The 25,000-nt window shown below is 43.8% G+C and overlaps 1 protein-coding gene across 1 annotated transcript in view; it reads left to right on the forward strand.

The window, feature by feature from the left end:
- Positions 1-25,000, forward strand: part of syngap1a (synaptic Ras GTPase activating protein 1a) — a 74,952-nt gene that overhangs the window by 26,769 nt on the left and 23,183 nt on the right. Inside the window, 6 exon segments of the mRNA XM_052135781.1 lie at positions 13,443-13,537; positions 18,162-18,283; positions 20,094-20,247; positions 20,462-20,560; positions 20,771-21,010; positions 21,163-21,498. Coding sequence (XP_051991741.1) covers positions 13,443-13,537; positions 18,162-18,283; positions 20,094-20,247; positions 20,462-20,560; positions 20,771-21,010; positions 21,163-21,498 — 1,046 coding nt within the window.

Below are 25,000 nucleotides of genomic sequence, written 5' to 3' on the forward strand. Positions count from 1 at the left end.
GCAGGAGTCGGAAGCTCAGGGGTGGAGCTGCAGGAGGCAGAGCCGCAGGAGTCTCAGGGGCGGAGCCGCAGGAGGCGGATGCTCAAGAGGGAGGAGCCGCAGGAGTCGGAAGCTCAGGGGACAGATCCGCAGGAGGCAGAGCCACAGGAGGCTCAGGGGCGGAGCCGCAGGAGGCAGATGCTCAAGGGGGTGGAGCCGCAGGAGGCAGAGCCGCAGGAGGCTGAGGCTCAGGGACAGAGCAGCAAGAGCCGGAGACTCAGGGGCAGAGTCGAAGGAGGTGGTGCTGGCAGTGACTGGGTAACGGCTTCCATGGCCAGGGGCGCTAGCAGCAACTCGGGAACCTGGCCAGGAGCGCTGGCAGCAACTGGGGATTGGCCTACATGGCCGGGAGCGCTGCTAGCGACTTGGGAACGGCCTCCATGGCTGGGAGAGCTGCTAGCGACTGGGGAACGGTCTCCATGGTCGGGAGAGCTGCTAGCGACTGGGGAACGGTCTCCATGGTCGGGAGAGCTGCTAGCGACTGGGGAACGGTCTCCATGGTCGGGAGAGCTGCTAGCGACTGGGGAACGGCCTCCATGGCCGGGAGAGCTGCTAGCGACTTGGGAATGGTCTCCATGGCCGGGAGCGCTGGTAGCGACTGGGGGACGGCCTCCTTGGCCAGGAGCGCTGGTAGCGACTGGGGGACGGCCTCCTTGGCCAGGAGCGCTGGCAGCGGCAGGGGGAGAATTCTTTGTACTAGAATTGTTAATTTACAACAAGTTTTTATTTTAATATTGTTTTCAGTGTAGCATCATCCCTTTTGAAGACAGCTATGGCCCAACATTTATTATAAAAATACAGAATATTGTATTAAACTAAACTATCTAAAATACAGAAATGTATGTAATGTGTGTTTGTGTGTGTGTTTGAGTGCGTGCGTGTATCTGTGCGTGCGTTTTGCGTGTGTGTGCGTTTGCGTGCGTGCGTGTATGTTTGTTTGTGTGTGTGTGTGTGTAGGGGTAGTGTGAGCTTCTCTGTGTCAGACACACACACAGTGGAGAGCTGCGTGATTTTTGTCAGTGTGAGAAGAAAATGAGGAAGAGGATGATGATGCACGCGCGGTCCACCCACGCAGGATCACTCCTGCCTCGCGCGCTGCGCGTCTGATCCTCGCGCTCAATTTCACATTTCTATTCGATGATGTAGATGACGATGTAGGAGTAACGGGATGAAGATCGCATCGATCGCATCTTTAACATGACAAACCCGCCACGCGCGCTTCTTTTGCAATCGCCGCGGAGCGAACGATGAGCGCCCGCGGGAATCCGCGCGTTACCCTGGAAACGGCAGCGGAGCGCCGCAGACTCGAGCGAGCGCAGGACGAGCAGAGTGAAGGCGGACTGAAGCGAGAGGAAGAGCCGCTGCGGGACGCGGAGCTCCGGGGGAAAACACACACACACCTGCATTTCTTTCATTAGTTTAACTGGAGATGAGGTGATTATGCATGACATATTCGTGATATTTACAAAGGAATTAATTGCTGTTTCGCTCTTTTATATAAGCCAATTATGAAGGTGTGCAGCGCACACTGCATCAGTCGCGGTGGAATAACAGAGCATTGTGCAGTGCCAGTGCTGCAGGACTCAGTGAAACACTGATCTGAGGACAGTGACAATGACAAACACTGATGATGGAGCAATAGTTTAAGTGAAGATTCTCAGCAGGTTTCAGCACTGGACAGAGACACACTTCCGGTCTCTCTTCTTTGGTAAGTCTTTTCAGGTAACCAAAAGAATGTGCTTCATGTGGTAACACCTCAAATATTTAGTGAATAATTCATCATTTATATTACTCATTCAACCCAAGTACTTTAGGTTACACACACACGCACGCACGCACGCACGCACGCACGCACGTACACACACACACACACACTCACTCACTCACTCACTGTAAATAAAATAATACATAAATAAAGAAAACTAGTAGGCCTACTTTTATGGGTTATATCAGGTATAAACAGCCTTTAAAGAGTTTGTCCCGGGACTGTGAACTTTAGCCCTGCCCACAAGAGAGCTGAACCTGACAAACTTCCCTTTTAGGATATCCTCGATTGCACTTTTCCCCATGTTATATCAGTGGGAGTTGCTATTTCTGCAGTATGCACTTTGCATGCACATTTTCATAATGGATAGTAGAGACCCTTTTCACAGACTGTGACATATGTCTGCTGTTGTCTTCACTTTCACCCCTCTATAGTAGGGCTGCAACCAGTTCTGTTTCTAGACATAGGTGAACTAGGCGGAAAGAGCAGGCCGCCGCAACGCACCCCCAGAACCGTTGCTATGTGGTTGTTAGAATGTTCTGTGTGGTTTCTAGGGCGTTGTTATGCAGTTGGTAGGGGGTTCTAGGTGGTTACTTAAGGGTTCAAGTCTAAATATCCCACTAGAGTGTTGCTATGTGGTTGGTAAGTTGTTTTTAGTGGTTGTTAGGGTGTTATGGTTGGTTGATTCTTGCCCAAGTAAAAAGTGTCCTCTAGGGTGTTTGGGGTGGTCGCTAGGGTGTTGCTTGGTGGTCACTAGGGTTTCTTGGTGGTTGTTTACTGGCTCAAGTGAAAAGGGTCCACCTAGGATGTTGCTATGCAGTTGCTAGGGTGTTTTGGGTGGTTGCTGAGGTGTTCTAGATGGTTTCTAGGGCATTGTTATGCAGTTTCTATGGTGTTACTAGATGGTTGCTAAGGTTTTATAGGTGGTTACTTACTGGTTCAAGTCTAAATATCCCACTAGAGTGTTGCTATGTGGTTGCTAAATTGTTTTTGGTGGTAATTAGTGTTATGGTTGGTTGATTCTTGCCCAAGTAAAAAGTGTCCACTAGGGTGTTGCTAGGTGGTCGCTAGAGTGTTGCTAGGTGGTCGTTGGGTTTTCTTGGTGGTTGTTTACTGGCTCAAGTGAAAAGGGTCCACCTAGGATGTTGCTTTGCAGTTGCTAGGGTGTTTTGGGTGGTTGCTAAGGTGTTACTAGGTGGTTGCTAGGGTTTTCTTGGTGGCTGTTTACGGGCTCAAGTGAAAAGGGTCCACCTAGGATGTTGCTAGGGTGTTTTGGGTGGTTGCTAAGGTGTTAATAGGTGGTTGCTAGGGCGTTCTAGGTGGTTTCTAGGGTATTGTTATGCAGTTTATATGGTGTTACTAGATGGTTGCTAAGGTGTTATAGGTGGTTACTTACTGGTTCAAGTCTAAATATCACACTAGAGTGTTGCTATGTGGTTGCTAGATTGTTTTTGGTGGTTATTAGGGTGTTATGGGTGGTTGATTCTTGCCCAAGTAAAAAGTGTCCACTAGGGTGTTGCTAGGTGGTCGCTAGGGTGTTGCTAGGTGGTCGCTAGGGTTTTCTTGGTGGTTGTTTACTGGCTCAAGTGACAAGGGTCCACCTAGGATGTTGCTAGGGTGATTTGGGTGGTTGCTAAGGTGTTACTAGGTGGTTGCTAGGGCGTTCTAGGTGGTTTCTAGGGCATTGTTATGCAGTTTATATGGTGTTACTAGATGGTTGCTAAGGTGTTATAGGTGGTTACTTACTGGTTCAAGTCTAAATATCACACTAGAGCGTTGCTATGTGGTTGCTAGATTGTTTTTGGTGGTTATTAGGGTGTTATGGGTGGTTGATTTTTACCCAAGTAAAAAGTGTCCTCTAGGGTATTTGGGGTGGTTGATAGGGTGTTGCTAGGTGGTCTCTAGTGTTTTCTTGGTGGTTGTTTGCTGGCTGAAATGAAAAGGGTCCACTTAGGATGTTGCTATGCAGTTCCTAGGGTATTCTGGATGGTATGTTTTGGTCCAAATCATAATAGTCCATTTGAGTGTTGCTTTGGGGTTTCTTGGTTGTTTTTGGTGGTTGTTAGGGATTTTTGAGTGGTTGATTCTGGCCCAAGTAAAAAGTGTCCACTAGGGTGTTTGAGGTGGTTGCTAGGATGTTACTAGGTGGTTGCCAGGGTGTTTTGGATGGTTAGTTACTGGTCGAAGTCAAAAGAGTTTAACCTTAAAGGGATGACTTTCTTTCTTCTGCTGAACACAAATTAAGATTTATAGAATAATATTTCAGCTCTGTAGCTCCATACAATGGAAGTGAATGGTGACCAGAATTTTGAAGCTCCAATAATCACATAAATGCAGCATAAAAGCAATCCATAAGACTCCAGTGGTTTAATCCATGTCTTCAGAAGTGATATGATAGATGTGGGTGAGAAACAGATCAATATTTAAGTCCTTCTTTACTATCAATCTCCATTTTTGACCAGCCCTGACCAGTAGGTGGCTGAATGTGAAAGTGAAAGTGTAGATTTACAGCTTAAAAAGGACTTAAATATTGATCAGTGGCCTCCGGCTCCCCTTTATTTCGGTGTCCCACTGATCAGCTTATTCAAAAGTGTTGTAGAAGCATTTTTGTTTCTGACATTATACGTTAGTTTTAGGTTTAAGGTTTAGGGTGGCCACACAGTGGACATATACGTGATACGTGTAATGAACCGCGTAATGTCATTTTGCAATACTGTGTGTTGTGAAGAGTTTCAGTGTGTGTCCTTGAATATGAATGTGCTCCTGCAGAGGTTCCCGCTGATGTGCTATATATTATGTATGATCTTTCCTGACTGTACATCAGTAATTCTGGAGGGGTCATTCACTTCTGTCTGCTGTATTTGTATCTCTTAAACATTCTGAAGCCTGTGAGCTGCTACTCAAAACCACCCACAGCGAGACCCTTCCTCAAGCTAATAGCTATATCTCTGTGTGTGTGAGTGTGAGTGTGTGTGTGTGTGTGTGTGTGTGTGTGTGTGAGTGTGTGTGTGAGTGTGTGTGTGTGTGAGTGTGTGTGTGTGTGTGTGTGTGTGTGTGAGTGTGTGTGTGTGTGTGTAGTGTGTAGAGTGTGTGTGTGAGTGTGTGTGTGTGTGTGAGTGTGTGTATGAGTGAGTGCGCGTGTTTTTGTGATTTACGAGGACAATTTTGTAAGTTACAAACTGGTAATTACAAGGTTATTATGCTATAAATGTGATTTATGAGGACATTTCTAGTGTCCCCATAATTCAAATCGCTTATAAATCATACTAAACAATGTTTTATTGAAAATGTAAAAATGCAGAAAGTTTTCTGTGAGGGTTAGGTTTAGGGGTAGGGTTAGGTTTAGAATATAAAGTTTATACAGTATAAAAACCATTATGTCTATGGAACGTCCTCATAATGATAGGTAGACCAACGTGTGTGTGTGTGTGTGTGTGTGTGTGTGTGTGTGTGTGAGTGTGTGTGAGTGTGTGAGTGTGTGAGTGTGTGTGTGTGTGTGTGTGAGTGTGTGTGTGTGAGTGTGTGTGTGTGTGTGTGATAGTGAGTGTGTGTGTGAGTGTGATAGTGAGTGTGTGTGTGTGTGTGTGTGTGATAGTGAGTGTGTGTGTGTGATAGTGAGTGAGTGTGTGTGTGTGTGTGTGTGTGTGATAGTGAGTGAGTGTGTGTGTGTGTGTGTGTGTGATAGTGAGTGAGTGTGTGTGTGTGTGTGTGTGTGATAGTGAGTGTGTGTGTGTGTGTGTGTGTGTGTGTGTGTGTGTGATAGTGAGTGAGTGTGTGTGTGTGTGTGTGATAGTGAGTGTGTGTGTGTGTGTGTGTGTGTGTGTGTGATAGTGAGTGAGTGTGTGTGTGTGTGTGTGTGTGTGTGTGTGTGTGTGAGTGAGTGAGTGTGTGTGTTTTGTGTGTGTGTGAGTGAGTGTGTTTCGTGTGTTTTGTGTGTTCGGTGCTCATTATCATTGTTGCTTAAATGGAGGCAGTTTCCATGACAACCAAACAAAGACCTGGAATTGAGAACAAAAGTTACTTGAAGAATTATCAAGAGAATATACAGCGAGAGGAACTTTGCATTGATTAATCTGTTCGTATGTGCCGGATCAGATATCAGATCACACAAGACTCATATTGATAGATTATTGACTAATGATTTTTTTTAAATTAGCACAATTTGAATCTCACAAAAATGTCGTCAAGAACACTTCCAGCTCATATTTCACTTTTCGCGTTGAGAAAATAAAGCCTGTTTTTGAGGATCATTCAGATTGTTTTGCACGTTTATTTTTGAGTTTGTCACTCTCGTTATTCAGAAATAATGACTGTGTAAATAAAGGCGTCATTAATGCGACTTCACACACTGAAAACACTAGTATGTGAGTGATGGCGTCTTCAGAACATGTGTACTGGTAATTAACGCTGTTCATGTAGAAGAGATGCAAGTAGACTTAACTCAGATTTGTGATTTAAATGTTGTTTTAACGTAACAATTTTATTTGAGGGGGGTCTGTGTATCTCATTGAGTATTGACGCTGACTATCACACTTGGAGTCGTGAGTTTGAATCCAGGGTGTGCTGAGTGACTCCAGTCAGGTCTCCTTAGCAACCAAATTGGGCCAGTTGCTAGGGAGGGTAGAGTCACATGGGGTAACCTCCTCGTGGTCGCTATAATGTGGTTCTCGCTCTCGGTGGGGCGTGTGGTGAGTTGTGCGTGGATGCATCTTATCACGTGGTTGTTGAGCACGTTACCATGGAGACGTAGCGCATGTGGAGGCTTCACGCTGTCTTCCGCAGTAACACCCTCAACAAGCCACATTATAGGATGCGCGAATTGACTTATTGTTTGAATGGACTGAAATGTAGGTCATACAATAAACTTAAAGAATGATGATTATAACTGATTCTAGGTCAATTATTAAGTAATTCTCCACAGAAATGTGCAAGGCATAGTGGATATTCCTCATAGCATCAATGTTTGTACCCAGTAGTTTGAGTTATTATCACTGAAAAGCCCAAATCTTGACGTTTCTGTTAATGCTTAATTAAAACAACTTGATTTTTCTAGTAATGACAATATTAGGTTTTACAGGAAAGTTTAAATCATTTTTCATGATTTGTTTTTCAGCCTGATCGCAGTAAAATTACGTAACTGTGGAGACTTTTTTGTAAAATGACATTACGCGGTTTGTTACGCGTATCGCAGCAGTTCCCAGGAGAAACGTCCACTGGGTGGCGCTAATAGCGAGTAAATGTTCTCTTAAACAGAAGAAAATTTTTAAAGGTTAATTGAGTTTAAATCAACAAAAACAACCTCCCTACCCTAAAGCTTAAACTTAAACTTAAACTTAAACCTAAAGCTTAATCCTAAAGCTTAAACCTAAACCTAAAGCTTAAACCTAAAGCCTAAACCTAAACCTAAAGCTTAAACCTAAAGCTTAAACTTAAAGCTTAAACCTAAAGCTAAAGCTTAAACCTAAAGCTTAAACCTAAAGCTTAAACCTAAACCTAAAGCTTAAACCTAAAGCTTAAACCTAAACGTAAACCTTAAGCCTAAACCTAAAGCTTAAACCTAAAGCTTAAACCTAAACCTAAATCTTAAACCTAAAGCTAAAGCTTAAACCTAAACCTAAAGCTTAAACCTAAATGTAAACCTTAAACCTAAACTTAAACCTAAAGCTTAAACCTAAAGCCTAAACCTAAAGCCTAAACCTAAAACTTAAACCTTAAACCTAAACCTAAAGCTTAAACCTAAAGCTTAAACCTAAAGCCTAAACCTAAAGCCTAAACCTAAAACTTAAACCTAAAGCTTAAACCTAAAGCTTAAACCTAAAGCCTAAACCTAAAGCTTAAACCTAAAGCCTAAACCTAAAGCTTAAACCTAAAGCCTAAACCTAAAGCCTAAACCTAAAACTTAAACCTAAAGCCTAAACCTAAAGCTTAAACCTAAAGCCTAAACCTAAAGCTTAAACCTAAAGCTTAAACCTAAACCTAAAGCTTAAACCTAAAGCTTAAACCTAAAGCTTAAACCTAAACCTAAAGTTTAAACCTAACGCTTAAACCTAAAGCTTAAACCTAAAGCTTAAACCTAAAGCCTAAACCTAAAGCCTAAACCTAAAACTTAAACCTAAAGCTTAAACTTAAAGCTTAAACCTAAAGCCTAAACCTAAAGCTTAAACCTAAAGCCTAAACCTAAAGCTTAAACCTAAAGCTTAAACCTAAACCTAAAGCTTAAACCTAAACATAAACCTTAAAGCTAAACTTAAACCTAAAGCCTAAACTTAAAGCCTAAACCTAAAGCTTAAACCTAAAGCTTAAAACTAAAGCCTAAACCTAAAGCCTAAACCTAAAGCCTAAACCTAAAGCTTAAACCTAAACCTAACCGATAGTGTCATAAAGAGCAAACATGAAATGAACAACATGGCGCTTCTATGTCACTTTGTGTTCCCGTGTGGACTCGTGTGCTCTTCAGGACTCGTACCCGCTCCTCTAACATCACAAGTGCAACACTCCATCAGTCGAGCTCAATCTGATCACACTCGAACACGCTTGTACATGTAGTGACTGTGACGCAAGCGTTGAAATGAGTCACGCGCTTTAGTAAACAGATGTCATGAGATAGCGTTGTGTGAGGAACAGGGTGAGAAGTTAGTCTTTATGTACTGATAATCTGCCGTTTAACTCATCGTTAAAAAGTCGTTGATGTTGTAGCACCTCGAGTGTTCATTTCACTCCCGCTGGTGTTTACTGATGTTGCCAGAACCGTTCACGCTTATTCAGTCTCATAATCCCATAAAACTCTGTCAGCCGTCATAACTGAACCCTCGAGAGACGTGTCATAAACTTATAACGGATTATTAACACTGAGCCGAGAATATCCACATGTTTGATGGTGACTGTCGTTTGTGCTGTTAATGAGAATATACAGCAATTTATCAGTTGTAGAAGTTTATGTATCAATAATTGATGCATAAAGCTGCATAAATTCATACATAAATGGTGCATAAGTGTAAAAGTTCCTGTATAAATGCATATTTAAGATCTATGAATATGGATAAATGGATAATAAGAAGCAAACACACATTTTACCCGTGGTGATGCCAATAAGAAGTTTAAAACACGTGTCAAGTTTGCATCAGCCGGTGAGCGTTGAGCGCATGTTAGCGAGAGAGGATGTGCGCGGTGTCTTCGGCGCATCCGCAAACACTTATAGTCACATGGCGAATAATGTAGTTGCAAATGCGAGAGTGTTGCTGCATAGAGTAACAGATATTGAGATATCGGCTTCTTTAAAGACTAAACACACACTCGTGAGTGTGTGTTTAATCATGTTCAGTGTGTGTGACTGTACAGAGAGATGCAGCGCTGGACGGATGGATGAGGCAGTGTGTGTATTTATAGCAGCAGAAATGTGCACTCTATAAAAGGTTTGGTGTCCTGAGGAATGAATCACCACAAAAACAAGACAAAACACTGACAACAACCCACAGAGAGAGCGGAGAGATGTGTGTGTGCTGCATGTTTATGGACTGTGAGCTAATAATTATTCCTGCTCTCCCGCTCTCTTTCTGTTTTAATGTGTTTATTGGCATGACAAATAATTGTACAACTGAGCTACATTATAAGACCACGCATAAAAACATAACTTCATGTGTTTGTACTGTCATGAAAAGACCAAGAGGTGGCTTGAGGCACTACGTCAGCATTTGGAATATGCGGCACATAACTGAGGAAACCGAGGAACATGTTTGAGGGGAAATAAACTGAACACTGATAACAGCTGGCGTGCATGGACATATCTTACCTACAACAAGCCCAGAGGGGAGAAATATGGCACACATACACACACATACACACACATATACGCACAGACACGAACATACACGCACAGACACGCACATACACGGTGCATAATCAAAGATTTTACTGCCCGATGTAAGCATGATCACAGAAGTAAAACCATGCAACGGGAAACATGTTTAAGTGGCCAAGCGTGAATGTAATGTGCATGTGTGACGCTCCGGGTGTCTCTGGCGTAGGAGGTGGATGCGCTAACAAGGAGGCTAAAGGCTACAGCCTCTAGCGTCAGTCGCTAGTGCTCACCTTGAGGTCAGGAGAGTGAGGTTTACACACACTGCACATCTATCTACCAGCTGATGCCCGTTACACAGGCACTGATCAGATACTAATCAGTGTAATTCTCCCAAGAGTGAATAATGATAACTTTGTTTTCAAACAGGTTTCCCGAACACTCCCTCGAACAGATAGTCCCACCCCAAACTCACGCCATTGGTTGGACCAGTTGTGTTGTGTCAGGCTGGACAGGTCACGTAACAAAATAATTTGATGTTTTGAAAGTGCCACAGAGTGACATTAACTATGTTTCCATCCAAGGATTTTTGGCGAAATAATTTCCTAACCCTAACCCCTATAACTCTACAACACTAACGGGACACTTCCAGGAGTACCAATTAACGCTATAAACCTAACCCTACCTAACCTAACCCTTTAACCCTAAACTACCCCTATAACTCTACAACACTAACGGGACACTTCCAGGAGTACCAATTAACACTATAAACCTAACCCTACCTAACCTAACCCTTTAACCCTAAACTACCCCTATATCTCTACAACCCTAACGGGACACTTCCAGGAGTACCAATTAACACTATAACCCCAACCCTACCTAACCTAACCCTTTAACCCTAAACTACCCCTATATCTCTACAACCCTAACGGGACACTTCCAGGAGTACCAATTAACACTATAACCCCAACCCTACCTAACCTAACCCTTTAACCCTAAACTACCCCTATATCTCTACAACCCTAACGGGACACTTCCAGAAGTACCAATTAACACTATAACCCCAACCCTACCTAACCTAACCCTTTAACCCTAAACTACCCCTATATCTCTACAACCCTAACGGGACACTTCCAGGAGTACCAATTAACACTATAACCCCAACCCTACCTAACCTAACCCTTTAACCCTAAACTACCCCTATAACTCTACAACCCTAACGGGACACTTCCAGAAGTACCAATTAACACTATAACCCCAACCCTACCTAACCTAACCCTTTAACCCTAAACTACCCCTATATCTCTACAACCCTAACGGGACACTTCCAGAAGTACCAATAAACACTATAACCCTAACCCTACCTAACCTAACCCTTTAACCCTAAACTACCCCTATATCTCTACAACCGTAACGGGACACTTCCAGGAGTACCAATTAACACTATAACCCCAACCCTACCTAACCTAACCCTTTAACCCTAAACTACCCCTATATCTCTACAACCCTAACGGGACACTTCCAGAAGTACCAATTAACACTATAACCCCAACCCTACCTAACCTAACCCTTTAACCCTAAACTACCCCATATCTCTACAACCCTAACGGGACACTTCCAGAAGTACCAATTAACACTATAACCCCAACCCTACCTAACCTAACCCTAACCCTAAACTACCCCTATAACTCTACAACCCTAACGGGACACTTCCAGGAGTACCATTTAACACTATAACCCTAACCCTACCTAACCTAACCCTAACCCTAAACTACCCCTATAGCTCTACAACCCTAACGGGACACTTCCAGGAGTACCAATTAACACTATAACCCCAACCCTACCTAACCTAACCCTTTAACCCTAAACTACCCCTATAACTCTACAACCCTAACGGGACACTTCCAGAAGTACCAATTAACACTATAACCCCAACCCTACCTAACCCTTCAACCCTAAACTACCCCTATAACTCTACAGCCCTAACGGGACACTTCCAGGAGTACCAATTAACACTATAACCCCAACCCTACCTAACCTAACCCTAACCCTAAACTACCCCTATAACTCTACAACCCTAACGGGACACTTCCAGGAGTACCAATTAACACTATAACCCCAACCCTACCTAACCTAACCCTTTAACCCTAAACTACCCCTATAACTCTACAACCCTAACGGGACACTTCCAGAAGTACCAATTAACACTATAACCCCAACCCTACCTAACCCTTCAACCCTAAACTACCCCTATAACTCTACAACCCTAACGGGACACTTCCAGAAGTACCAATTAACACTATAACCCCAACCCTACCTAACCTAACCCTAACCCTAAACTACCCCTATAACTCTACAACCCTAACGGGACACTTCCAGGAGTACCAATTAACACTATAACCCCAACCCTACCTAACCTAACCCTTTAACCCTAAACTACCCCTATAACTCTACAACCCTAACGGGACACTTCCAGAAGTACCAATTAACACTATAACCCCAACCCTACCTAACCCTTCAACCCTAAACTACCCCTATAACTCTACAACCCTAACGGGACACTTCCAGAAGTACCAATTAACACTATAACCCCAACCCTACCTAACCCTTCAACCCTAAACTACCCCTATAACTCTACAGCCCTAACGGGACACTTCCAGGAGTACCAATTAACACTATAACCCTAACCCTACCTAACCTAACCCTTTAACCCTAAACTACCCCTATAACTCTACAACCCTAACGGGACACTTCCAGAAGTACCAATTAACACTATAACCCCAACCCTACCTAACCTAACCCTTTAACCCTAAACTACCCCTATAACTCTACAACCCTAACGGGACACATCTAGAAGTACCAACACAAATATCTCGTATCATGCACCAGTTATCGATAAGTACAAGGAGAACAAATGAATGAACACTGTTTGTGATTAATTTAATCGCTGTAAACATCCGTTTATTTATTAAAGTTGCTTTTCCACACCGTTCACCATAACAGACGGCAGTAACGGGATTATCCCACGATACATAAAACATAATTTCTGTGCATAAAGATGATTTAAATTAAGAATAAATACACAATACTGGAGGAAACATCAGTGTGTGTTAGTGGAACACTTACAGCCCAATTATATGAAATTATTGTTTATACTTTTGAAAGAATGCGGCAAAATTCCCTGTAATAAATTAAATAAATTACCAAATGATAAAAGCATTAAATAAAATAATTAATTACCAAATGGAAATAATATTGTTAGACCTATAAATGGCGTTTCTGTACACACACTTAAATGAGCTTTACTCTGTTCTGTAGATGAATAAAGTCTGAATGACTGAATGTTCTAGACTTTTCTCCAGACTATAAACTATCAGAACTATTATTATTATTAATATCTGTCACACATCATAAACACATCCATGATGATCCTGACACTGAAAGATTCTCCAACACTTGAACAGGGTCATGACGATCTGCTTTCGGGTCGTAACCGATGGCAACCTGTGACCTGTGCAACATCAGGACCGATATTACAGTCCCATCAGAAGAGCAACTCTTTTATTTGTTCATTAAAATGACAGTAAACTGGATCATTTCAGTGAGTTGCCTCAATAATCTCCACATTTTACAAAAAAAGTACATTTCTCAGTAATATCCAAGTGTGAATTATTGTTAGATATGATGCATTAATACCTACAAATGGCTTACTCATATTTATCTCTGCGGAAATAATTTTAACGGGAAAAGTGTGACGATGTTACATCGGGAAGGAATGATAATGAAGTTAGCAATAAAATAAACTGAAATGTGTGTGTGTGTGTGTGTGTGTGTGTGTTTCAGAGCACGCTCGTGCTCGCAGGAAGAGCTTTGCCACGTCGCGGCAGAGAAGCATGGAAACTCCGCCCACTGCACCTACCCAGCCATTCCGACAACCTGTGAGTACTGACATACTGGTGTACTGCTCACTGCATACTACACACCGCCTACTATTTAAAAAAACAAAACTGTATGCAGTAGGCGTTCAAACAGTATCCCATGAGTACAAGAGCGCAGTACACACACTGCATTATCCAGGAACAGGAAGCTACTCTGCACACAGTCTTATGGTGTGTTTAAGTCCTCCAAGGGAAGATTGCACTTATGAGGTCAGAGGTCATGAATACAATGTGATGTGGTGAGACAGTCTTTACAATATGTAGAAATGCAGGAAATAATGACAAACAGTATTTCTATAGCCACACTTTGAGAACATGGACAATTGAACCCCTTAAACCTGCAGGTATAGCGCCACAGGGGGGGCTGAACTAGAAAAACAATGTATGGTATTATTCAATAAGCACTTGCTTGATTTGCTCATAATATGTGTTGTTTTAAATAATACATATTTTATATGTAATAAATATAGCTGATTTGACCAATTCTAAAACATTGATTTTTGATTTTTGAATGTGCTGACAAATTAGAACTTTTCCATTTTCATAGTTTGCAAATTTGAGTTTGCAACAAAAAAAAGAAAGAGATTGCACAGACGTGTGTTATATATCTATGGAAAGGTCTTCATTAGTAGAACACAACGAGCTGATGTGTTTAATTCAGAGACTAAACCACAGCGAGTTTTAGCGTGTGAAATCCACTTGTATAATAAACAGACAAACTGAATTGTCAGCACATTTTGGTTTATTACTTCATGAAAAATAAACATGTTCGAGAAAATGGCATATCACAACCGACAGTAGATTATTCTGAATCAAACAAGCCCAAACTCAACGTAATGGGATGAAGAGATTCTGAAATATTCCTCAAAGAGTGTCATGACAGCTATACTGGTTAACCGCTAATGGCGCCTCTATAGCGGCGGTTTCTCCAGGATCAATTTCACGTCAAAGGTGCGTTAGATCCTCATCATTGGATGTTTAGAAAGTGTTAGAAGCCATATTTTGGAAAGTGGCATATCCCACAGACTGCGCACAAGAGGAGAGATTTTGGAGAGATGGAATAAGATGCCAGTATGATCTGCTTTACATATTTGAAACGTGTTTGGGGATATATTTGAAATAAAAGACGTTGTTGTCCCTAAGATATGCTAGAAGAAGATGTAATTGCAGGTAAACATCAGGAGACAAAGATACATTTACATTTATTCATTTGGCAGATGTTTTTATCCAAAGCGACTTACAAAAGAGCAAAACATAAGTGAATCATCTTAAGGAGACAGTGGTACGACCGTTTTTTATTGACTGGTTTAGTGTTCATGGAAAAGAAGTTTTTAGCAATTTTTTGAAGATAAAGAGTGAGTCAGCTTCCCGGATTGAGTTGGGAAGGTCATTCCACCAACGTGAGATGATGAAACTGAGAAACGGGAAACTGTTTTGGTACGACAAAGCGCCGCTCATTAGCCGACTGCAGGCTTCTGGTGGGCGTGTAGTTGTGCATAAATGTTTTTAGGTATGCTGGAGCAGACCCAGTGTCTGTTCTGTATGCAGCATCAGGGCCTTGAACGTGATCTGTGCATCAACCGGCAGCCAGTGGAGAGAGACAAACAGTGGTGTAACATGTGCTCTCTTAGGTTCATTAATGACCAGACGTGCTGCTGCATTCTGGATCATTTGGAGAGGTCTAATAGCACATGCAGGAAGTTCTGCAATGAGAGCGTTACAGTAGTCCAGTCTAGATATGACAAGTGACTGAACGAGCAGTTGTGTGGCATGTACATAGAGGAAGGGTCTTGTCTTCCTGATGTTGTAGAGTGTAAATCGACATGATGCATGCTGTCTTTGAGATGTGGTCTGTGAGTTTGTTATCAATAGTTCCCCTAGATTTCTGACCGTTTTGGAAGGTGAAAGTGTAGTTGGACCCAGCTGCACGGTGATGTTGTGTTCAACAGCAGGGTTGGCTGGAAAGACAAGGAGTTCGGTTTTGGCTGGATTGAGTTGCAGGTGGTGTTCCTTATCCGGGCTGAGATGTCTGCCAGACAGGCAGCGATTCGAGCAGTCACTGTGGTGTCGTTGGGCTGGAAAGACAAGTAGAGTTGCATGTCATCGGCGTAGCAGTGGTAAGAGAAACCATGTGACTGGATGATGGGTCCCAGTGATTTTGTGTATATAGAGAAGAGAAGTGACCCAAACACTGAGCCCTGAGGTACCAGAGTAAGTAGCTGGTGCGTCTCGGTGGCTGTGGCTCAAGTGGTAGGGTGGGTAGGCTGCCAATCACAGGGTTGGCGGTTCGATTCCTGTCCCACATGACTCCACATGCCGAAGTGTCCTTGGGCAAGTCACTGAACCCCAAGTTGCTCCCAATTGCAGGCTAGCACCTTACATGGCAGCTCTGCTATCATTAGTGTGTGAGTGTGTGTGTGTGTGAATGGGTGAATGAGACACAGTGTAAAGCGCTATGAAAACCAATATGCTTAAAAAAGCACTAAAGAGGTGCAGACCATTTACTTGGACACCTCACTTCTCCAGGCTAGCTTGAAGGACCTCCCTGAGAGATAGGAGGTCAACCAGTCCAGCACAGTTCCTCTGATGCCCAGCGAGGAGAAGGTGGAGAGCAGTATCTGATGGCTGACTGTGTCAAAGGCTGCAGAAAGGTCCAGCAGAATCAGGATGGATGATCTGGATCCAGCTCTCGACTGTCTCAGTGACAGACAGCAGGGCAGTCTCAGTGGAGTGTCCACTTTTGAAGCCTGACTGATTGTCATCCAGCAGCTTGTTCTGTGAGAGAAAACTGCCCTTTCAAGTGTTTTCGCCATGACTGGTATGAGAGAGACTGGTCTGTAGTCTTCTACTTGTGTGGGGTTAAGTGGAGGACTTTTGAGCAGCGGGGTTACACAAAGCTAAAGTACGGTATGACTTTAGAAGACTTGAAAGGTACTGTGTGAGTCATATAGACGACATTTGTGATGCTTAAATATTGTCTTGTTGGAGCTGGACAGATGTGGTCACCATGAACTTTGTTGTATGGAAAAGAGCAGCGTATCTTACAAACGTCTCCTTTTGGTTTGGAATAACGTTGGGTTAAAATATAAATTTTGTTCATTTAAACAATCCTGATAAAATGTTGAAATCCACTGCTTTTGCTCAGTCAGTCTCCACTTTCACTTTCACTTTCTTCTTGTGCTTTTGGTGATTCGCATTCTTCATGCATATCGCCATCTACTGGACAGGGAGAAGAATTTCAATCAAAAATGGACTTAAATATTGATTTGTATCTCACCCACACCTATCATATCACTTCTGAAGACATGGATTAAACCACTGGAGTCTTATGGATTACTTTTATGCTGCCTTTATGTGCTTTATGGAACTTCAAATGGTCACCATTCACTTGCATTGTATGGAGCTACAGAGCTGAGATGGGGCAGTGGTGGCTCAGTGGTTGAGGCTCAGGGCTACTGACCAGAAGGTCGGGGGTTCAAGCCCCAGCACCACCAAGATGCCACTGTTGGGCCCTTGAGCAAGGCACTTAACTCCAGGTTGCTCCGGGGGGATTGTCCCTGTAATAAGTGCTCTGTATAATACATTGGTAATCAGAAGGTTGCTGGTCCGATCCCCACAGTCACCACCATTGTGTCCTTGAGTAAGACACTTAACTCCAGGTTGCTCCGGGGGGATTGTCCCTGTAATAAGTGCTCTGTATAATACATTGGTACTCAGAAGGTTGCTGGTTTGATCCCCACAGTCACCACCATTGTGTCCTTGAGTAAGACACTTAACTCCAGGTTTCTCCGGGGGGATTGTCCCTGTAATAAGTGCTCTGTATAATACATTGATACTCAGAAGGTTGCTGGTCCGATCCCCACAGCCACCACCATTGTGTCCTTGAGTAAGACACTTAACTCCAGGTTGCACCGGGGGGGACTGTCCCTGTAATAAGTGCTCTGTATAATACATTGGTACTCAGAAGGTTGCTGGTTTGATCCCCACAGTCACCACCATTGTGTCCTTGAGTAAGACACTTAACTCCAGGTTGCTCCGGGGGGATTGTCCCTGTAATAAGTGCACTGTAAGTCACTTTGGATAAAAGCATCTGCCAAATGCATAAATGTCTAAATGTCTAAATGAGAAACTGTCCCTTTAAGTCTACTTGCATCTAGTTGTGGTGTAGTGGTCTAAACCACATAACTGGTAAACTGGTAATCAGAAGGTTGCTGGTTTGATCCCCACAGCCACCACCATTGTGTCCTTGAGCAAGGCACTTACTCCAGGTTGCTCCGGGGGGATTGTCCCTGTAATAACTCACTCATGTTGTGTTGATGAAGTGACTCTAGGGGTTAATCTTGGGAGCCAGAGACACCTCTGATCTTTGAAAAAAGGCCAATGGGAATTGGCGAGTGTTATTTGCATGCCACTCCCCTGAATATTCCCGCTGGGAACGAGTTCACTCGATGAATTGGGTAGAGTCGTATTAGTGTTTCAGAGCACTTTCAGCAATGCAATCTCTTTTAATGTGTTTATTTTCTGATATATGAAGCACTTTCAGAGGCGTTTGATGAAGCTGCTACACATAATGGCATGTTTCATTTCATGACCTGTGTGTGTGTGTGTGTGTGTGTGTTTTCAGAGTTTTCTTAGTCGCCGTCTGAAAGGTTCGATTAAACGAGCAAAGAGTCAACCCAAACTCGACCGCACAGGAAGCTTCCGCCACATGATCCTCCCACGATTCCGCAGCGCTGACCAGGAGAGGTACACACACACACACACACACATACAGATACACACACACACACACACACATACAGATACACACACACACTCACTCACACTCACACACACACACACACACACACACACACACATTCACACTCATACAGATACACACACATACAGATACAGATACACACACACACACACACACTCACTCACACACACACTCACACACACACACACACACTCACACTCATACAGATACACACACATACAGATACAGATACACACACACACACACACACACTCACACACACACACACACACACACACTCACACACACACTCACACACTCACACACACACACACACACACACACACACACACACACACACTCACACACACACACACACACACTCACACACACACTCACACACTCACACACTCACACACTCACACACACACACACACACACTCACACACATGTTGTGTTTCCATGTTTTATGGGGACTTTCCATAGACATAATGGTTTTTATACTGTACAAACTTTATATTCTATCCCCTAAACCTAACCCTACCCCTAAACCTAACCCTCACAGAAAACTTTCTGCATTTTTACATTTTAAAAAAACATAATTTAGTATGATTTATAAGCTGTTTTCCTTATGGGGACCAACAAAATGTCCCCACAAGGTCAAAAATTTCGGGTTTTACTATCCTTATGGGGACATTTGGTCCCCACAAAGTGATAAATACACGCTCACACACACTCACACACTCACACACTCACACACACACACACACACACACACACACACACACGTTGGTCTACCTATCATTATGAGGACTTTCCATAGACATAATGGTTTTTATACTGTACAAACTTTATATTCTATCCCCTAAACCTAACCCTACCCCTAAACCTAACCCTCACAGAAAACCTTCTGCATTTTTACATTTTCAATAAAACATTGTTTAGTATGATTTTTAAGCAATTTGAATTATGGGGACACTAGAAATGTCCTCATAAATCACATTTATAGCATAATAACCTTGTAATTACCAGTTTGTAACTTACAAAATTGTCCTCGTAAATCACAAAAACACGCACACACACACACACACACACACACACACACACACACACACACACACACTCACACTCATACAGATACACACACATACAGATACAGATACACACACACACACACTCACTCACACACACACTCACACACACACACACACACACACACACACACACACTCACACACACACACACACACACACACACTCATACAGATACACACACATACAGATACAGATACACACACACACACACTCACACACACACACACACACACTCACACACACACACACACACATACACACACTCACACTCACTCACACACACTCACTCACTCACACACTCACTCATACACACACACATGGACACACTCACTCACTCACTCACACACACACATTTTGATTATTTTATTTGGAATGACCAATACTGATTAAAACAACACACCATCCAAATATTCACAATTAGCCTGTTATGTTTCACCTGACAATACACACATCGACACTATGAGGTAAAGAACCAAAAGCGTCTCGAAAGTCAAGGAACACCGCATAAAAACGGGAGGATTCATGTTTAAAGTCGTCAATGGCAGTCTTCAAACAAAATACGTGCTCATTCACACACACACACACACACACTCTCACACACACACACATACACACTGTTGCAGTAAATGTGTCTCACTCTCCCAGTTTCATTGCATGAGTCATAAAGCACCTATAGAAACAGTCTGTCTGTCTGTCTGTCTGTCTGTCTGTCTGTCTGTAGGACGCGACTGATGCAGAGTTTTAAGGAGTCTCACTCGCACGAGTCTCTGCTCTCTCCGAGTAGTGCGGCCGAGGCACTCGATCTAACGCTGGACGAGGACGCCATCATTAAACCCGTCCACTCCAGCATCCTCGGCCAGGAGTACTGCTTCGAGGTTTGTGTGTGTGATGTGTGTGTGTGTGTGTGTGTGTGTGTGTGTGGATTTAAGGTTGTACACTTGCCCCATAGACTTGCATTACAGTCGTTGATATGATTTTGATTAGCAGCATGTTTGAACATCTCTTTAAGATGATGAAATGTTGTGTGTGTTCGAGTTTCAGGACTGATATGTGTCAGTGTTGACCCTGAATGTTTACTCTGTCCTTTAGGTGACGACAGCATTAGGCACGAAGTGTTTTGCGTGTCGTTCTGCGGCAGAGAGAGACAAATGGATTGAGAATCTGCAGCGGGCCGTGAAGCCGAACAAGGTACTGTGATGAGGTCACTATAATGTGGTTCTCGCTCTTGGTGGGGCGTGTGGAGAGTCTCCACGGTAACGTGCTCAACAAGTCACGTGATAAGACGTTAGTTTGAACTGGGGTGTGTTTAGCGTGCAATGCATTCTGTAGATATTCTTCAAGGGTCTACAGTCATAGTTTAACGAGAGTAAATAAAAATGTTTTTGTTGTGTTTGGCAGGATAACAGTCGTCGTGTTGATAATGTGCTCAAGCTGTGGATTATTGAAGCGCGAGACCTGCCAGCTAAGAAGCGCTACTACTGCGAGCTGTGTCTGGACGACATGCTGTACGCTCGAACCACCAGCAAACCGCGAACGGACACGGTGTTCTGGGGGGAACACTTTGAGTTTAATAACCTCCCCGCCATCCGCAGCCTCAGATTACACCTGTACAAGGAAACCGACAAGAAGAGACGAAAGGTCAGTGTGATGACGTCATTATAATGTAAAGTACAGTCAGGAGCTGGACGACACTACATCATAATGACTGATGGCAGTACTGATAGTGGAAATATGATGCGATTTGTGTGTGCGTGTGTGTGTTTGTGTGTGTGTGTGTGTGTGTTTGACAGGAGAAGAGCACATATCTGGGTCTGGTCAGCGTCCCTATATCCAGTATAACGGGTCGTCAGTTTGTGGAGCAGTGGTATCCCGTCATCCAGCCCAGTGTTCTGGCGAAAGGGGGTGGAGTCGGCAGCGGGAAGATCATCAATGCATCGTTGCGGCTCAAATCTCGCTATCAGACCATGAACATCCTGCCGATGGAGCTGTATAAGGAGTTTGCCGAGTGCGTCACCAACAATTACCGCACGTTGTGTGGTGTTCTGGAGCCGCTGTTGAGCGTGAAGAGTAAAGAGGAAGTGGCGTGTGCGCTGGTACACATCCTACAGAGCACTGGGAAAGCCAAGGTCAGTTATCATGGTCACATCTTTTTCTGTGAATAAATTTAATGCCAATAGTAGTTATTAATGTTTAGAAATATTAGTGTTGTTTGTCGATGATTAAACTAAATGATTTTATATGAACTATAACAGTTTTAGTGTTAAAGTCCTTGAAATCTTCCCGAATGAACACATATGTGCCCTATCAAAAGCTACACTTTGATGCTGCGCTGTTTTAGCGCTTTGGGAATGTCTTTAGGAGTGACCAGCTGTGAATATGTGTAACATGTCAATGAAATTGGCTAGAATTTATAGCCTCTGCCGGTGACATCATCAGGATGCACCGGGTGCGAGCGTTGCGATCTGATTTAAGTTAAAATGCTTCGCACTCGTCTCGCTTACTTCCGAGAGCCAGCGCCCACTCTTCCATCGTGGGGCTCTCATATGGATCTGGCTGAGGAGCGAGAGACACTCTCTCGCCAGATCCAGCCGGTCCTTCTTGTGATCTTGAAGCTCCGGCGCCTCTTCGGTTCATGAGGCGGACGCTGAATCTCTTCAGTCTGCGGACTTCGAGCTAACCACCTCTGAGCGCGATAATAAAGCGGCTGAGGAATTGCTCAAGGTGGTTACTTGGGCGAACAAAAGACCCCCAAATGCTCCAAGCTGGAAGACAGAAGCTACATCGGTCCCTTCCTTTCTTTGATGACCTCCATGACAAGCTTTCTCATTCATGGAGGAAACCTTGTACTTCCCATGTCTTCGTGCCTTCAACATCAACATATTCAACTATAGTGGGTGCTGAGGCACGGGGGTATTCCATGATGGTAGAAGAGACACTTTTGGGTTATCTCTCGCCTGGCTTGGCATCATCTCTAAAGAGACCCACTCTCCCCACAAAGCTGGAGGACCACCTCTCCCCACAGAGCTGCAGGAACACCTCTATGCTTGTGGGGAAGGCTTATCAGGCAGCAGGTCAGGCTGGTGCTGCTCTGCACACTATGGCTGGGTTGCAGGCATACCAGGCTGACCTGTTGAAGGACCTGTGTGCGGGCAGTACGGTCGACGAAGAGGCATTCTCAGAGCTTCGTCAAGCCACGGATCTGTCTCTCTGGGCAACCAAACATGCCATTGGCCGGTCTATGGCTGCTTTGGTAAGCACGGAGAGACACTTATGGCTGAAACTTTCAGGCATCAGAGACAAGGACAAAGGGTTCCTCCTCGATGCTCCGGTTTCACCTTCTGGCTTGTTCGGTGACTCTATGAACAAGGTCATCACCAGGTTCCAGGAGGCAAAAGATTCATGAGGAAGCCTTTGGGCAATCCCTTCCCCTCCCCGGTCCTTCTAGAAGGGAGGCTCAAAAACAGAGCATGGCGAATCGCGCTCCCCATCGTAGAGACTGGGGACCAGCTCGTCGCCCTCAGCAGCCCCCAAAGCAAGACCTCAGGTCATCTCCAAGAAGAGGAAGCCCTGATGGTCTTGCGCCCAGCCTTGTGGGGGTAGCCCCCCCTCGGGATGGGGCTCGTGGAACATCCATCTGTACCTTTCCGATATCCCCACGAAACCTCTCCATTCCCGCCGCCTCTGGTGTTTCGGGAGTTAGGGTTTTCCAGCTAAATGTTGGGTGTTCCGTTGCTTCCTGCCGTAGTCTAGAATACGGAACACTTGACATTCCCTCAACAGGAAGTGTCAAAATTGATACTCATCTCAGAGAACCTGGCAGCGTGGAAGCTACTGCCGGGTGTTTCTATGTGGGTCCTAATAACAGTAGAAAAAGGCAACAGAATTCAATTTGTTCGCTGTCCTCCGCGTTTCAACGGTGTGGTTCCCACTACCATGAAACCGGAACAAGCATGTCTACTGTTGAAAGAACTGTAAAATCTCTTGGTCAAAGGGGCCATAGAACATGTTCCCCTTTCAGTATAGCTGAATAGCTCAATCAGGGCATTCAAGTTCAAGATGCTAACTGTCAAGACGGTCGTGTCTCAAATCCAACATCGCGATTGGTTGGTCACAGTAGATCTCATGGATGCATACTTTCATATAGAAATTCTGCCACAACACAGGAAGTTCCTGAGGTTCGCTTTCGGAGGCGAAGCTTTCCAATATCGGGTTCTTCCATTCGGCATAGCCTTATCACCCCGCACATTCACAAAGTGCATGGATGCAGCACTGGCTCCTTTGCGACTCCGGGGCATCCGCATTCTGAATTATAAAGACGACATCACTTCAATCTATTATGACGGACTTCAGAGGATGAAATGATGCCAACTCCAACCTGCATCACCTCGGTCTATTTATGGACTACGATCTTGAAATGAAATGCTTAGACTAACTATTGCCAACAAAAGCCTTCATCAGCCAATTAACAAGGACAATTGCATCTATGTGAACTTCTGCAATTAATCAAGATGGACTTCAAAGACTTTGGTCATTAATCTTACAGTTCAAACACAATCAATGTTTAATCACTGACCCTTAACACTTAGTTTAATAATTTTAAACCATGATTTCACCTATACATAATTAATATTTACATTACATTCATAATGTTAGTCAGAGGGGAACTGGCCCCCACAGTGAGTCTGGTTTAGGGTTAGGGTGGGGTTAGTCAGAGGGGAACTGGCCCCCACAGTGAGTCTGGTTTAGGGTTAGGGTGGGGTTAGTCAGAGGGGAACTGGCCCCCACAGTGAGTCTGGTTTCTCCCAAGGTTATTTTTCTCCATTAATCTACATCTTATGGAGTTTTGTGTTCCTTGCCACATTCGCCTACAGCTTCCTCACTGGGGTTATTAATACAATTATCATTTAATTATTTTTAAACACTATTAAAAATCGTATTTTATCTAAATTACACAATGATGATTTATTGACTTTATAGACATTACAGTTTTATTGTCTGTTAATGCTGATATTCTGTAAAGCTGCTTTGAAACGATGTGTGTTGTGAAAGGCAATATACAAATAAAATTGACTTGACTTAACTTGACTGGCTGATACTAGCACAGTCACAAGAACTGGCATTACAGCACAGGGATATCATCTTAGCTCATCTGGTTTCTCTGGGTTTGAGACTCAATGTCAAGAAAAGCATTCTCTCTCCCACTCAGGAAACTACCTATCTGGGGGTCATATGGAATTCGATCATGATGCGGGCACAATTGTCTCCCACTCGAATCGAGACCATTCAGAACACCCTGAGCAAAGGCAGGCTATGCCAAGGTTGCACTTTTCGTCAGTATCAACGAATACTAGGTCTCTTGGCATCTGCATCCTCTGTGATTCCTTTGGGCCTTTTGCACATGAGACCGTTTCAGTTGTGGCTCAAAGCCAGGGGATTGCATCCAAGGGCCAATCCCCTAAGGCAGATAAGGGTTACGCGCCGCGCGCTTCATACCCTTTCTATGTGGGTCTAGACACGATGGCACATACATGGCCCATACTCCTGGGAGTCTTGGCCAGAGTTCACCAGCAAGGGTTTTGCCTCTTACTGATAGCGCTGCGTTGGCCGAACAGGGTATGGTTCTCGCAG

The sequence above is a fragment of the Xyrauchen texanus genome, chromosome 10, assembly GCF_025860055.1.
Source record: "Xyrauchen texanus isolate HMW12.3.18 chromosome 10, RBS_HiC_50CHRs, whole genome shotgun sequence".
Taxonomy (NCBI): domain Eukaryota; kingdom Metazoa; phylum Chordata; class Actinopteri; order Cypriniformes; family Catostomidae; genus Xyrauchen; species Xyrauchen texanus.